The following is a 13644-nucleotide window of genomic DNA, read 5'->3' as shown; positions in this document are numbered from 1 at the left end:
AAGAACGGATCAATGCATATCATGCTAAAGCACAAACAAGCTGGACAAACAGGTTCAAAAAGAGGCTGTGTACCTTTCAAGTGTAAGAAGCGGATATTATGGCCCCACTGGGTAAACTGATAGCAAAAGCAGCCAAACAGAGGTCGTCCGTCACAACCTACATCAGAGCAGATATGAATTCTATGCCCTTCTGCCCAACACACACTCCACAAAAAAAAAAAGTTCAAAGCACACATTTTGGGTAGTTGCACCATTTATTCACATCGCTAGAAATTGCTGCTTTCACGCTTCCAACTTCAATGATTTATCTGAAGGAGTTCAAGAGACATTTGTACGAGTCCAAACAACAAGGGTAAGGAGTTCAACACCTGCCTCAGCTACACACTACCACCGGCTTAGTGATCAGCTTCTCAGCCCCATCCTTGAAACATCTTTTGAGCATTATGGGGTGGAAACCTGTTGCTGGAGCCTAAAGGAGTCGAAAAGTCTGTAAAGGATTCGTGGAATTTTAGCTTTAACGGTGCTGCACCTAAAGGTGGCTTGTAGAGAGGAAATATAAGTGGAGGGCCATCCGTAGTAGGAGAAAGGAATGGCAGACCGGAATTGTTAACGTCATCATTATCCTCATTTTCATTATCATAATCATCATAATCATCACCATCATCATGGTTAGCATTACCAGGCGAGGGAGTGGGAATACCTTCCTCAAGCCACTTGGAGAGTTGTTCATTTCCCTGCAGGGGCTTAAAATTCAGTGGAGTCTGATGTTTACCATTCTGCTCTTTTGCAAGATTTTGGGTCATAAAATTTAAATCAACAGTCGGATCTCTGTAAAGCTCGGAGGAATCCGGCTCCCTGCCTGGTGGCTCACGCTGTAGCAGCACATAATTCCCAGAATAGAAATTTAGAGTTTGCTCATGTTTGGAGTTTGAGTCACTTATGAATGGTTTTAAATTGTTCGGGAACACAGAGTTGTTATAAGTGGATACAGGAGCGTGCTGAAGCCTATCGAAAGGAACCATAAAATGATCAAGTTCCTCTCCAGGTGATTTATTATGTTGCTGCTGTGAATTTGGGTTGTTAGACATAAAATTAGGCCACGTTGGACGGTTCAAGTTCCCAGTCAATAGTTGACCGTTTACCTGCACTGGGGACTTAATGTTATTCAGCTGATATCGCCCTGCTGGGTCATAACCTGAAGGCAGAGGTTCTGAGGATTGGCTGTGTAGATACGGCCAGTGGGCATGCAGTGAATTAGGTGCGGGGTTCATGCGGTTCAGTGGTTTATGATTTGCAGTCCAACTTGGATCATTTCCTCGCGGTGTAGTAGGGTTGCCATCTGGTGGCTGTAAATATAATTGCTCCACATTTTGAGCTGGAAAGGGGTGCAGTGAGAGGGGCACAGAGGTGTAAGATGAGGCAGATTGTGCTGCTTCAGTCGGCTGTTGAGGAAGTCTTGCAGAACCCACGCCAAACTCAAAATATGAAGCTGTAGGTGGAAATGAAAGATCTGGAAATAAGTGAGGCACATCTGCACAACTACCAACTCTAGCTGGAGTAATATGGAGAAGCTGATAAAAAGTAATTTGTGTACAGCAGTTAGACAAGCTGGAGGAGCACACAGGTTGCATATATGCAGAGCTGGGCTGAGGATCTTGCGGGGCTGTATAACTATTGATAGTTAGTGGAATTGCAGATTCAGGATGTTTTTGGTCACTGGGTTTAGCAGCACCCTGTTGCTGCAAATAGGTAGCAGAGGGTAATGTCACAGGCTGTAGCAGCTGGAGCTGCTGTGGGTAATAGAACTGGTTAAGTAGGTGATGCGTCTGGCCCTGTGGATATCTGAGAAGAGGTGGTGTACTTTGGACTGGATTTTCCTCATTTGTTCCAGCTGGTGTCTCAGATGTTTGACAAAGTTTGTGCACTTGTCCCGAAAGACTTTCAGCTGCTGATGCCAAAGCAGCATTTGGATTTCTGGCAGGCTGATTTTCAGGGCACAAGTACATTTGCTGGTGTACTTGACGCTGAGGGGCTTCAGGCTGTGGTGGCTGAGGAACAGTGGAGGGGTTTGTAGCAGGCTGTACTTCGGGCTTTGGTTGGGGATAGAAGTGATAGATGTGGGAAAGTTGGTTCTGTGCTTTGGGTTCTGCTTCCTCTGGTTTTTCAGGTAATTTGTGATATGATGGATGATCTTCAGATGCTGAAGGCTGTGAGTAAAAAGAAAATGAATATGGGGGTTTCTTGTCTTGGCTCTCGGGTTGGCTTGCAGGAGGTTCCTGAAGAAGACTAGGCCGTGGGTTAATTGGGCTGGGAAGCAAATGTTCTTCAAACTGACCTGCTGGTGGTTTAGTTATTAGTGACAGTGTAGGAGCAGGTGGCTGAGAATAAAAAGGGGGAAAATGTTGCCATCTTTTCCCTGCATCAGTTTGGACAACTGGAGATGCAGCAGGTGTATTGACCAGACTTGCAGAGTAAAAGAAAGTGGGGTGGAAAGGACGATTCGCATCTTCTGGCCACTGATTCAGCATATCTGAGTTCTGAGGAAGAATCGCTTGATGAGGATCATGAGGAAAAGTCGACGCATACACACCTTTGCTCGGTGTTTCATTTTGCCAATCGGGATCCTTTGCCGGGTTTTCTGTGAATTCAGGCTGAGCTGGTAATTGTGATGGACAGGAAATTGTTGCTTCTCCATCTCCAGCAACTTCCAGAGTATACAACCCATCCTGAACAGAAATACAAGTTATCTTTCTTCCTAAGAAAGGGAGCAAAAAAAAAAACAAAACAAACATGCACAACACACCTTTTTCTCTAGGCAGGGCGCATAATGAGCAGAGATGATCACACCTTCAGGATGTTCGACTGTGCTGAAGCCACATCTGTTTGAGGCCACTGTTAGTGGCTCCCATTTACCGTTCACTGCAAAATAAATGGCAGGCAGGAACTCACCTTAGGTTTCCTACTCCTAAAGTCATCTTTTGTCCCCTCTGATTAAAAATTTGATGGCAAACTAAGCTATCATTTAGAAAATATAGAAAGCCATATAGAAATGCTAAAAAGTTTAGACAAAAAACAAAACACGCACACTGGAGTTTGGACGATCAGTTAACTTTAAGGGAATCTAAATTACATGAAATTTAAGTGGTTGTCATAGTCACACAGGGTTTGGAAAAAGTATTTGTAGGCCAGTTTAGCCAACATGTCATGTCTTTAGTGCTGGTTTAAAAACAAAAACAGAGACATGATGGGGACCAAAAACTCACACTTAACTTTAATATTGGAGACGGGCAGGGTCCACTCTGTTTTTACGAGCATGTCCGCAGTATTGCAGGTGACCATCGGAGGATTCAGTGACAGCGAGCCCATGAAAGGGCACGACATCCTCACTGGTATGCCCCACCAAAGCAGTGGGAGAACATAAGTGTCCTCCTGAAAGCAGCAAGGGAGCTATTATACATAAGCACGTGGTTAAAATGTGCAGTGCCTTCAGATCACAGTGACCCACCTGGAGAGCGACGAAGCAACCATCATAGGGTGCGACTAGGACCAGATCTCGTCGTGTTGAGCTGATGGTGTAACCGCAGCTCGAAGGTAACTTGGACAGGGGCAAAGGAGACAAATGGCTTCCTGGGGGAGATGTTCAGCAGGGGGAGGGTGTAAAAATCATTACATGGAACTACTACGCAGACTTAACATAACTACTTACCTCTGTCCACGAAAAGCAGAGATCCAGGGGTAGAAGCAGCATCATGAACCTGAAGCGTCATGGAGTCTAGCGTACATTCAACCTTTGGTTCCATCTTAAGGAGTCGTTCCATTGCCTCCAGGTCGAGACCACCATATTGTCCATCTGGTTGTTTAGCTTCCTCCCAGGCTTTCAAAAGTAGGGTTTGAAATTAGTTTTCGAAGGTATGCAGTTGTTTACTAGAGAGGCCCTAAAACACTATGAACACAAAATCCTTTACAAGCATAAGAGACCAAATGTTGGAGCCATGGCTCACTTACAATTTTAACTTTACGTACCCACGTCTGCCTGGTAATCTGTTTCAACATCCCTGGTGTTGTTTGTGGTCTTGTTTCTGTTGGTTTTAGGACCTCGCAGCAGCTTTTGCCCAATTGAAAGTTTTCCATAATGCTGATGACCTTTAGCTCCACTTTGACTAAGCGTTGCGTTTCCACCTAGTTCATCCAGGGCTTTAAGCCTCGTCAGTGTTGCGCATTGACAAAGTGAAGCAGAAAACAAAAAGAGCCCAAAATACAGTGAGCCATTAACACCCCTGCTCTCTCTACACGCCATTGGAACAGAGGAAAAAGCACTGTCCCAGGACTGTACCACAAAAACTGATCAGTCCTCTTAGCATGTAGTGCTAAACCTGGTCTTAATTTTGACTAATCAAACACCTAACCACAGCAGCTGGTGCCAATGGCGCAGTTAAGAGCAGGGGGTCAGTCTGTGGCTCTGACAAGACAACAAGATTTACAACAAGTTACCCTGCTGCCATTTTTCTAACAGAACTTTTTTGCTGCTCAGTTTTCCTTCGGCTGAATAATGCTATACAGATTATATTTTATGGTAATATAATTCTTCTACAGCCTGTTTAGTGGCCAATTTTCAGACTTTTAGTTGCTTCATTTTGTGTGAAACATCTTTGAAACTTTTTTAAAAGAAAAATTTAATAAAATCTCAAATCAAAACTCCACTGCAATAATAAATCACATATGGATTGTGTTGCTGTCCATGTCTCCTTTATTCTGGTCAAAGTGTGGGGAGTGTGGGCAAGCAGCAGCTGTACTAAACTCAATACTAAGCAGTCAAACACTATTTAGAACCACAAATTTTACTGAAATCTAGCGCTCATCCTGAGTTTCAAACTTTGAGTCCCACTCTGAGGAAATGTGCCTGATATGGTGCATATCTAAAATCTAGTGTGTTTCTCTAGTGTAGCAAAAACACATGCAGCTAGTTTTTATACAAGACAATGATGTCGTGAGACTTTTTTTTTTGCAAGTGAGAAAATGAGTAAAGACATGACTGATTTTGTCTCAGAGACTTAGAGCTGTGTAGCCAGTTTATCCTTCCTGTCTAGCATGTTTTCTTTCCTTTGGTTTGATTAGGAACTGGTCTGAAAGTAAGACAATCAGATTATCACCCAAATCCCATTTAGATCAACTTTATTTTATTGTTTTAACCTTAAAAGTTTGTCCTTAACTACTGAAAATACCAAAGCAGCCCAAGCAGATCAAAGCAATTTCCCTTTGATGGCAGCCTGCAATTTATTAAAATTAGTAATTCCTACAGATTCCAGTCATTAAACACTTCAGGAAGTTTATTTCTGGGATTTGGCAAGACTTGAGTGCATTCTCCTATTAAAGAGTGGAATGTGATAATTCACACATTAAGTGTAGAAGTAGCGTTCTCCTGTTTGATCATAAGATCTAGGTCAGTGTTTTCCCAATCAGAGTATGTACTGTTGCTAATTCAGTGTATCATTAGCACAATAAATTCAAACTGCCCCAGTTACGGCTATAATCACTAAAACTCCTGATTTACTCCATTAAACAAAGATTGAAGTGATGAGGCAACAGACTGGACATACTGGCTTTCCCTCTGGTTGGAATAATGTTTATTTGATCTGTCTGTAAACAAGACGTCTCATCGATGCATGGCATTTGAAACAGCAGATTTTGTGGCAGAAGGAAACTTCCCACTCAAAGAAAAGTGGACAAAATATTCCAAACTTTTTTTTTCCCCCCCGTTGTTTAATTCTGTACATATTCCACAAAGTCTGGAGATTACTGATGCCAAAATATCCCTTAGGAAAAGTGCCATTAAAAGTTACTTCTTGCTGGGGCAGCAGTTTAAAAATCCAACTTGTGGTAGCAACAGATCATCAGATATTGATTTTTTTTTTTTTTATGGCACAGAATACACAGTTATTCTCAGAAAAAAAAAAATTCACAAGACAACTTACAAATGTTCTTATTCCAACCAACACCATTTTCAATATGTTTAGTGTACACAGCATCTTTTTTTTTCTTTTAAATATACTTCTACGTACCGTACTATGACAATTTGTGAATACACCTTTGATGACTAAAGCACAAGGCAAATAATCCCAAGGCGCTGGAGCCCAGCAGCCTCAGTTTACAGTCAAAATGCATTCATACTGTAGTACAATGACATTTCAGTTTCATCGGTTAATGAACAAGAAGTTAGCGACAAATCAATTAGTGATGAGAAGTTTAAGTAGTGTTGAAGTCTAAAGAAGCAGTTACATGTTTTACAGTCATCTCAAGTAGTCGTCTTAATGATTTACAGTCAACAGGTGATGCCAACAATCATCCATCAGAATAAGCTGAAGGAGTTCTGATAACCCTTTTATATTGACAATTGGTCCAAAGGGAGGGAGACTTGTGGGGGAGAGGGGTGTGTATGCATGTAGTGATTTTACAGCAAAATTTACAGATAGCAGGAGATGACAGACAGACGTCTCAGCTGGCACAGAGGTGGAATGTCTGCCGAGACTCCCGAAATATAGTGAAGTGAGACGACAACCTCAGTAATGGGTGACCTTACACAACAGCCCAACACCACATCGTTAACTTTTAAGACCACATTCAGGTACAACAGCAAAGAAAAGCATGTGATGGAGGGTTGAAGAAGTTGTGCGGCGAATCGGTACACACATACAGGACTTTAGAGGAAGTTTGTCATTTCTTTAATGGAGGCAGATGAGAAGATGGTTTTGGCTGGAATACTGCGCTAGGACAGAGGAGGGAGCCGGGCTGGGATCCAAGTGTTACAGAGAGTATGCATGCAACTTTTAAATGCCAACATGCGGTTTTAAAAAAAATAAAACAAAAATAACCCAGCATCTTTTAGTAATGCTCAAAAGAATGGGAAAGAAAATGCGTAATTATGCACCTTCACCACCATCACATGTGTACTTCCTGTTCAAATACTAGCCACTTGCTGCAGTGAATGTTATACAAGGCGAGTCCAAATTTGTTGAATGCTTTTATTACACTTTGCGATCATATTTGATGCACACTTGTGGTTAACATTTCAATGAACATGCCATTACTGTAGTGTCAGAAACATCAGAAGTACAATGTTTAAGTGGGGAACATTAAAAAAATAAAAATAAATAAAGAGGGTGGTGTTGGGAGGGTTAAGCAAACAAAAGGTTGTGTATAAAAGTAGACTGGATAGGAAGTAACACTGTATGCCACCTAATCCTGGAAGTAGTGTCAACACAATACGGTGAGTGGTAGTGAGCTGCTAAGGTGACGAACGGGTGGAGAGGTTGCTTAATATCCAGACTTCCTCAGGTACTCAGCCATTGCATGTGCTTTCTTGTTAAGATTTCCACCATGGACTGCCTCCTTTCCCATGACTATAACCAATACTGGAGCACACAAGGAAAAAAAGAGAGATGAACAGAATTGAAGAGTCTCCCTCCCCCTACAGGATGGATGGGGGAGGGGGGAACAAAGGTGACACAGCATCTTACCACTCTTCATTGCTATTAAAAGTTTCCAAGACATTTGACTGCTTTCAGGAGAAATCTTAACAGCAATATTTCTTTTCTCTTCTTTATGTCCCTCAAATTTTAGCTAAGTGAGCTTGAAATCATTAAAACCCTGAATCCCTCAAGTATTTTGCCATTGAGTAAGCCTTCTTATTCAATCCGCCTCCATGGACCCCTTCTTTGCCCATTACAAGAACCAAAACTGGAAAAGAGAAGAGATAGAAAAGAGACAGTTAAGAAAAAGAGGTAAGAGAAAAGCAGTAAGAGTGTTTTCCCACACACAGGTTCTACTTGGGCGGGCCGCTCAGGTATATTAACAGCTACCTAAATGTGCCTGATAAATGTTTTTGTTCTATTTTATTTTCCTCGTTGAGTCCGACGTCATCTCTGATCAAGTTAACACTAGAAAAATTTCTGCACTCTTATTTTGAAAGGTCAGTTGCTGATAACCAGCAAGCACTGACCATTTCCCTTCGCACGTTTTCTCTGCTGCAGCTTTCACCTGCTGCTCAGTGGATGTGCTTTTGAAGATCCACTGTGAGCTGGAGGTTCACACCTGCCAGAACCTGCAGCAGGTGGAGAACTGGTTTGTGTGGCACTACACCGAGCTCACTGAGGCTGCAGGGAATAATAAGGGCTACCAGCTACAGTCTAAAGACTATGGAGTCATAGTTCAACTGCAGTATGAGACTCACTGAAGATACAGCTGATGATATTGCTTAAAAAAAGCAAAAACCCTTGGGTCAAAGTGCAGACTCAAGTTGCATAGAAAATGCTTATAATTTATTATTTAAGACACCTCCTCCCACTTTTACACACACACACTTATTTCCCGCCACAAGTGGAACACAAGTATGTGGGAAACACTATTAGAAATGTGACATCTAAGGATATTCAACTGAAGCTCACAGGGCCAAGTGCAGTTTTATTATTAGCATTATTCATGTTGCCACAATACAGCCTCTACACATGTCCTGTGTCACTGAACCATTGATTCAAATCTGCCAAATTCATTTACCAAAAATTCTAGTTCTGTTAAAGACAAAACCATTAACTGATGAGTGAGCAGTTTCCTGCACAGCCCTCGTCTTCAGTGCACTTTGAAATATTGGTGTGTTTTGCACTGACAAACTGCAGGAAGACCAGTGCACTTGATTAGACCCATTTTCTCAGCTTCTGCTGACCTCTGCGTTTACCAACAAACCAGATGTGATTCATCAGTAATCGCCCAGGGGATTTAGGACAGAATCGCTCCTTTTTTGAGGGTCCTGGCTCTTTCTGCTAAAGAAAGATAATACCAAAAAAAAAAAAGACACTAATCAAGGTGCACTGTACCTTCCATACAGTTAAGACGGTAGCACCTCCATGCATGTGCTGTTGAATCAAATGTGTGCATTATCTCTTTGACTCCTCGAGTGAGGAGCAACATGCAGAGCAGTAGAATAACAGGTGGAAATAGCTCGTGCTTAGGGAAAGAAGAAAAAACAAAAACAATACAACTTATAGCTGAGGACGAAACAGTAAATGAAAACAGAATCTGGTTTTCATTGCAATCAGTGTTTCTCACCTTAGCACCAGGTTACAGTCATTTTTAAACAAATCATTTTCAAGTGAGAACTGATTTAAAAGTATTTAAATTGTTTGGATGTGTGCAATTAGATGGCATACACACACACAAAAAAAAAAAAAAACCCCGAAGGCGTCAGATCACAAGAACTTTGGTGAGAAACACTGAACAATACCAGAAACCAAGGACCACAAAGGCAAATCGAAAGAAGCGGGGATATCGTGGCTTATAAAGCTGTACTAATCTTGTAATAAATGCAAACACTAGAGTAACTGTAACTTGAGTCAAAGATGCTAAAACCATGATGTGTTTGAGGCCTACAAAAGATTTTAATCATCAAAATAACACAATTTTCTGCCTACACAAAACTTGTTTCTTCACTAATGTTAAACTATTTCAGTAGTTTTGGCCATCCTGTATCATTTGACCTTTATAGAACAAATGACTAATTAAGAATATAAACTGTTAATGAAATATTGGGAAAAATATAACTTTGTGCATCCTGTAGATCTTATTCTGGCTCAGGTGTGGATTACAACCATAGCCATGAGATAAGGAAGTGATGTCATGCCGCAAGAGAATGAGCCTGACAAATCTAATTTAAGACATTGCTCATACCCATGTGTTTATGGGAAACAGTAGTGTCTTAGCCTAAGTATGCATTCTGATAGCTGCAGAAAGCTAACCCATAATACGCCTTTACCTTTGCCGGCTCTTCCCACAGAGATATTGTATGTAGGTTCTCCTCCTTGGCTCTTTGTCCTGATGTCCATTGTCCAGTCGCCCTCATCCTGGAGGCTGTCTCTGAGGACTGAACACTTCTTTGAGCCCAGAGTGAGACCGCTGGTATAAAAGGTCTCCCTGTCCTTACCGATAAGGACGTCTATTTCCTGAGACTGAGGAGAGAGAGGGGGGAAAACAAAAAAGAAGAGACACACAAAGCAACAGGATTGAGGCGATATTAGTCACATGCCCAAGACGTAGATGTGGTTCCAGTTACGTGGCAAGCATAATCCCATTTCAAATAACAGTATTATTAGATAGATCAACTTTAATGCATGACTTCTATGCACACATGAATTCCGCACAATAATAATTGAGGGCTATTTTAAATGAATTGCACATGTCTTGACTTTTGGGGATTCATTTCCATCCTTGTAAACACTGCTTTATAATGATTTTTTTTTTTTTTTATGAGAATTGGGTGGTTTTTTTGCAAAGACATATTCCAATTCTGTTCTGGGTGTCAGACAAAATGATAGAGGCCTCAATTATCTAATATTTTAGAAAGGCACAGAGAAAAACAAAAGGCATATTATTAATAGTAGCATTCTGGCACCGGTCACGTGTAACAAAACAGCGGCATTAGGAATTACAGACTAGCATCAAGGGAAAGGACCGCGTTGAAACCAGTTCTCTGGATCCCAACACGCCCTGTCCCCAAACCAGGCGATAATATGATCGGGATCCTCTGCCTGCAGGGACTAGCGGAAGTAAAGCGACGTCTATGCACCGGTCTACCGCTCAAGCAATCCCAATGAATGAACTGAAAACGCTCATTTCCTATTAAAAGACGAGCATTTATAATTGCACTCGTTTCTTGCTCGCACTGATAACACTGCGGGTTTACCCCAGGCTGAACCAAACACCACACATTAGCTTTTAAAAGCACCCGGAGCCGGTAAAGCAGCAGCTTAAAGTTAGCTAATCAAAGCAAGCGTGCACACAAAAGCATGCACGCTCCCTTCAATCAGACACCGTCTACTCACTGGTCTTAAATTAGCTAAGTGTTGTTTTACCCGGGTTCCCTCACCCCTTTATTTTGATTATTAAAAGACAGCACGCCATAATTATCTATTTGTGTGTGAAAGCCATTATACGAGAAGCCTTCTCTGAACCACATGAGGTCTAATCCCAACGTTTCCTTAGCTAGAAAAAGCCGACACAGGCCACTGATGAGCTAGCCCATAAGCTAGCTCGGCACCGTTAGCTCGTTAGTCGCTTAGATCCTGCGAGGTAACGGTTTCTGCGCTCCTCAGGCTGGTGAACGTCTGCGTGACAGATAACATTACTGCCAAACGAAACCACACTCTCACACCCCCAAACGAGCTCATTTTGACTTCTTACCGTGATATTGTTGAATGTACCACCGGCATGTGCTGCCCAAACATATTTGGCGTCCATATAACCAACAATGGCGCTATCCTGACAGCTGCCATCGGCCATCAGGTTTTCCACGTAGCTTTGCCAAGACATTTTCAAGAAACTGATGATATAAATATATTTAATTTAAAAAACTACACCTATTTTTTAGTGTTGTCGCCAAATAAGAGGTAAGACAGAATGAAAGAAAGCCCGCAGACTAATTTAGAGTCTCCAATCTAACCCACACTTCGACGTTGAGCAACGCGAAGGCTGGGGCAGCAAAGAAAGCCAGGGCAGTGAGGCAGCGGCTGGGTGTAGTCCGTATCAGATCACTCCGCACAATGAGCTCCCTGGCGCTTTTATGGCAGCAGGCGGCGGAATAAAGAGGGACTTATCAGCTCAGCCAACAGTCAAGTCTGAGGGAATGCCGGGATGGAGATTTACTGATTCTTCCATTAACTTCAAGTGTTTTCATGTTGTATGGATGACATGACAAAGAGCGTCAGACCAGACACCGTGTGGGCTTTTACCCGCAGTACACAAAAACAACACGCACTGAGATGCACGTGTCTGATGGATTTCGCGATTATTTTCTCACCTAACGATCCTTCATAATATTGTTACTTAAAATCTGCATTCACCGGCCACTTTGTTAGGTACACATGTTCATCTGCAAGTAATTGCAAGTATCTTATCAGCCAATCACATAGCAGCGACTCAATGCATTGTAAATATGGTCGAGACGACATGCTGAAGTTCAAACCGAGCATCAGAATGATGAAGAAAGGTGATTTAAGTGACTTTGAACGTGGCGTGGTTGTTTGTCTCTGTATTTCAGGGAAAAAAATATCGGGGTTAGGGTTAGGGAGCCCTGTGGGTGAAAATGCCTTGTTGATTTCAAAGGTCGGAGGATAATGGCTAGACTGCTTTGAGGTGATAGAAAGGGAATAATAACCCAAAAAAGCCATTCATTATGTTCATTATTCATAATTCATTATATTCTGAACACACAACACTTTGACCTTGAAGCAGATGGGCTACAGCAGCAGCCAAAGGGTGCCACTTCTGTCAGCTAAGAACAGGAAACTGAGGCTCCAGTCAACAAGATACTGGAAAATGTTTCCTGGTGAGTCTCAGTTTCTGCTCCAACATTCAGATGTAGGGTTAAAAACAACAACAACAAGAAAGCATAGCTCCATCCTGCATCATATCAATGGTTCAGACTAGTAGTGGTGGTGTAATGGTGAGGGGGATGTTTTCTGGGCACACTTTAGGTCCCTTAGTACCAACTGTGCATCGTTTAAACACCAGAGCCTACCTGTTGTTGAATGTGTCCATCCTTTTTTGACTACAGTGCATTCATCTTCTGGTTGCTTCCAAGAAAGATCATCTCAAACTGCTTACTTGAACATACTAAGTTCACTGTACTCAAATAACCCCCACATCACCAGATCTTAGTCAAATCAAGCACCTTTAGATATGCTCACGAACGTGCAGCCTACAAATCTGCAGTAACTGTGTGATGCTGTCATGTCAATATGGGCCAAAATCTCTCAGGAATGTTTTAAACACCCTATTGAATCCAAGGGATGAAGAATTAAGGCAGATCTGAAGGCAAAAAGGAAGTCCAACCTGATACTAGCAAGTGATGACTACTGAGAGATATAAACCAGTCTCCCCTAAGAAATCTGATTATCTGAGATAAGCAACCCGTATATTTATTATCTGTGTTCTGCTTGGGGTCCTGGAGACAAACTCAGAAGCCCAAGACTGCTTAGCATTATCTTATCAGCTTGGAACTTTTCATGACATGATTTTAGATTCTTTTATGTGATTAATATAAAAAAATGTGCTCAGACTCTAGCTAACACAAATATATGGAAAATTAGAACTATGTTTGGGAATTACAGTGGAACGCCTTTTGCTCATACTTATATACATTACCACATCTATTTGATCAAATATGCTGTCCCAGTTGGACAAATCATTGCACTCGCTTTAAAAAGGTTCAGGATTATGAGATTAGTACTGTTTTTATTTACACTATTAGAAGCATAGCTTTGTTTGTCTCAGACTAAAAAAGACAATTTCTGCATTTAAAATATGCTTTTTCTTTAAAAACAAAAGTCATCATTCTTGACTACTTAAACATTAGATGATGCTCATACTGCCTTGTTTGCCTTGTCATCCTAACAGCAGCATGACTGACACATTAACAAGTATTTAACCTTACATCCTTTTCACTGCGTCTAAATGTTTTTAAACGAGATCAACAAAACAAATAAATGTGATTATTCTACAGTCCATTGTAAAAGTGATGACCAGTAGTTCACTTTGTCCATTTTAGACACCCCTTCCTCCCCCTTCTTATCAAAATCAGGCCCAGATCGTTCCACTTGG

At 41.6% G+C, this 13644-nt stretch overlaps 2 protein-coding genes across 3 annotated transcripts; both read right to left on the bottom strand.

The window, feature by feature from the left end:
* Nucleotides 1-246: 246 nt before the first annotated feature.
* Nucleotides 247-4297, bottom strand: LOC118453921 (uncharacterized). Its single transcript, XM_087831935.1, has 6 exons — nt 4024-4297; nt 3707-3874; nt 3506-3627; nt 3264-3429; nt 2804-2919; nt 247-2726 (listed from the first exon to the last, which is right to left on the bottom strand). Exons 1-6 carry the CDS (start codon nt 4295-4297, stop codon nt 411-413), a joined length of 3162 nt encoding a protein of 1053 aa, XP_087688061.1. The 3' UTR covers nt 247-410.
* A 1310-nt stretch (nt 4298-5607) lies between these two features.
* Nucleotides 5608-11595, bottom strand: LOC102776085 (profilin-2-like). Of its 2 annotated transcripts, none has more exons than XM_006786859.3 (3): nt 11227-11595; nt 9803-9995; nt 5608-7734 (listed from the first exon to the last, which is right to left on the bottom strand). In XM_006786859.3, exons 1-3 carry the CDS (start codon nt 11353-11355, stop codon nt 7637-7639), a joined length of 420 nt encoding a protein of 139 aa, XP_006786922.1. In that variant the 5' UTR covers nt 11356-11595; the 3' UTR covers nt 5608-7636. The 2 variants fall into 2 exon arrangements, with proteins under 2 accessions (XP_006786922.1, XP_006786921.1); XM_006786858.3 differs by having other exon boundaries at nt 5608-7409; nt 11227-11592.
* Nucleotides 11596-13644: the final 2049 nt, after the last annotated feature.

Source organism: Neolamprologus brichardi, chromosome 18, assembly GCF_056152115.1.
Source record: "Neolamprologus brichardi isolate AB-2024 chromosome 18, ASM5615211v1, whole genome shotgun sequence".
NCBI classification, from domain to species: domain Eukaryota; kingdom Metazoa; phylum Chordata; class Actinopteri; order Cichliformes; family Cichlidae; genus Neolamprologus; species Neolamprologus brichardi.
This window is presented reverse-complemented; position numbering and strand designations above follow the sequence as displayed.